Raw genomic sequence first — 776 nt, forward strand, 5'->3', positions numbered from 1 at the left:
GGATTGAACATAGGAGCAATGATGGTGTAAAATAGAGCAAATATTTTGTCCTCGGGGAAAGTAGTAGGTGGTCTAAGGTAGATAAAGATTGCTGGTGCAAAAAATAAGATGACCACAGTGATGTGAGACCAACAGGTAGAGAGGGCTTTGCGTCTTCCCTCAGCTGAGAGATTTCTTAAAGTGAATAATATAATACCATAAGAAACAAATAAGACAATAAAGGTAACTAAGGAAGCCATACCTGAAAAGGCAATCACCAGGACACCAGTGATGTAGGTGTCAGTACAGGCAACTTTTAGCAAAGGGAAGACATCACAAAAGTAGTGATCAATTTCATTAGGCCCACAGAAGGGCAAACCAATTGCAGTAGAAAAGAGAGGAAAGGCATGGACGGCCCCACCAGTCCAAGCAGCTAAGACTAGGAGATTGCATCTTGTCCTGTTCATGATAATCACATAGTGGAGAGGTTTGCAGATGGCAGCGTAGCGATCAAAGGCCATGGCGGTGAGGATGAAGATCTCAGTGTCTCCGAAGAAGTGCATTGTAAAGACCTGTAACATGCAGTTACTATAGGAGATGGTTTTTCTTTCTACCAGCAGGTCAGCAATTAACTTGGGTGTAACAGTAGAGGTATAGCAGATGTCTATTAAGGACAAGTGAATGAGGAAATAGTACATTGGTTGGTGGAAAAGGGGGCTGCACCAAACGGAGATGAGGATCAGAAGGTTTCCCGCCAACAAGGCAACATAACAGAATAAGAAGAGGACAAAGCAAAA

At 42.9% G+C, this 776-nt stretch overlaps 1 protein-coding gene across 1 annotated transcript; it reads right to left on the reverse strand.

Annotated features, from left to right (window-relative positions):
- Positions 1-8: 8 nt before the first annotated feature.
- LOC115284956 (olfactory receptor 4P4-like) lies at positions 9-770 on the reverse strand (the record flags this gene model as incomplete). The annotated part of the gene is made up of 1 exon (XM_029931397.1): positions 9-770. A coding segment is annotated over one exon (762 nt), but the record flags the coding sequence as incomplete, so codon positions are not given.
- Between the last annotated feature and the right edge of the window lie 6 nt (positions 771-776).

This window comes from Suricata suricatta, unplaced genomic scaffold, assembly GCF_006229205.1.
Source record: "Suricata suricatta isolate VVHF042 unplaced genomic scaffold, meerkat_22Aug2017_6uvM2_HiC HiC_scaffold_27765, whole genome shotgun sequence".
Taxonomy (NCBI): Eukaryota; Metazoa; Chordata; class Mammalia; order Carnivora; family Herpestidae; genus Suricata; species Suricata suricatta.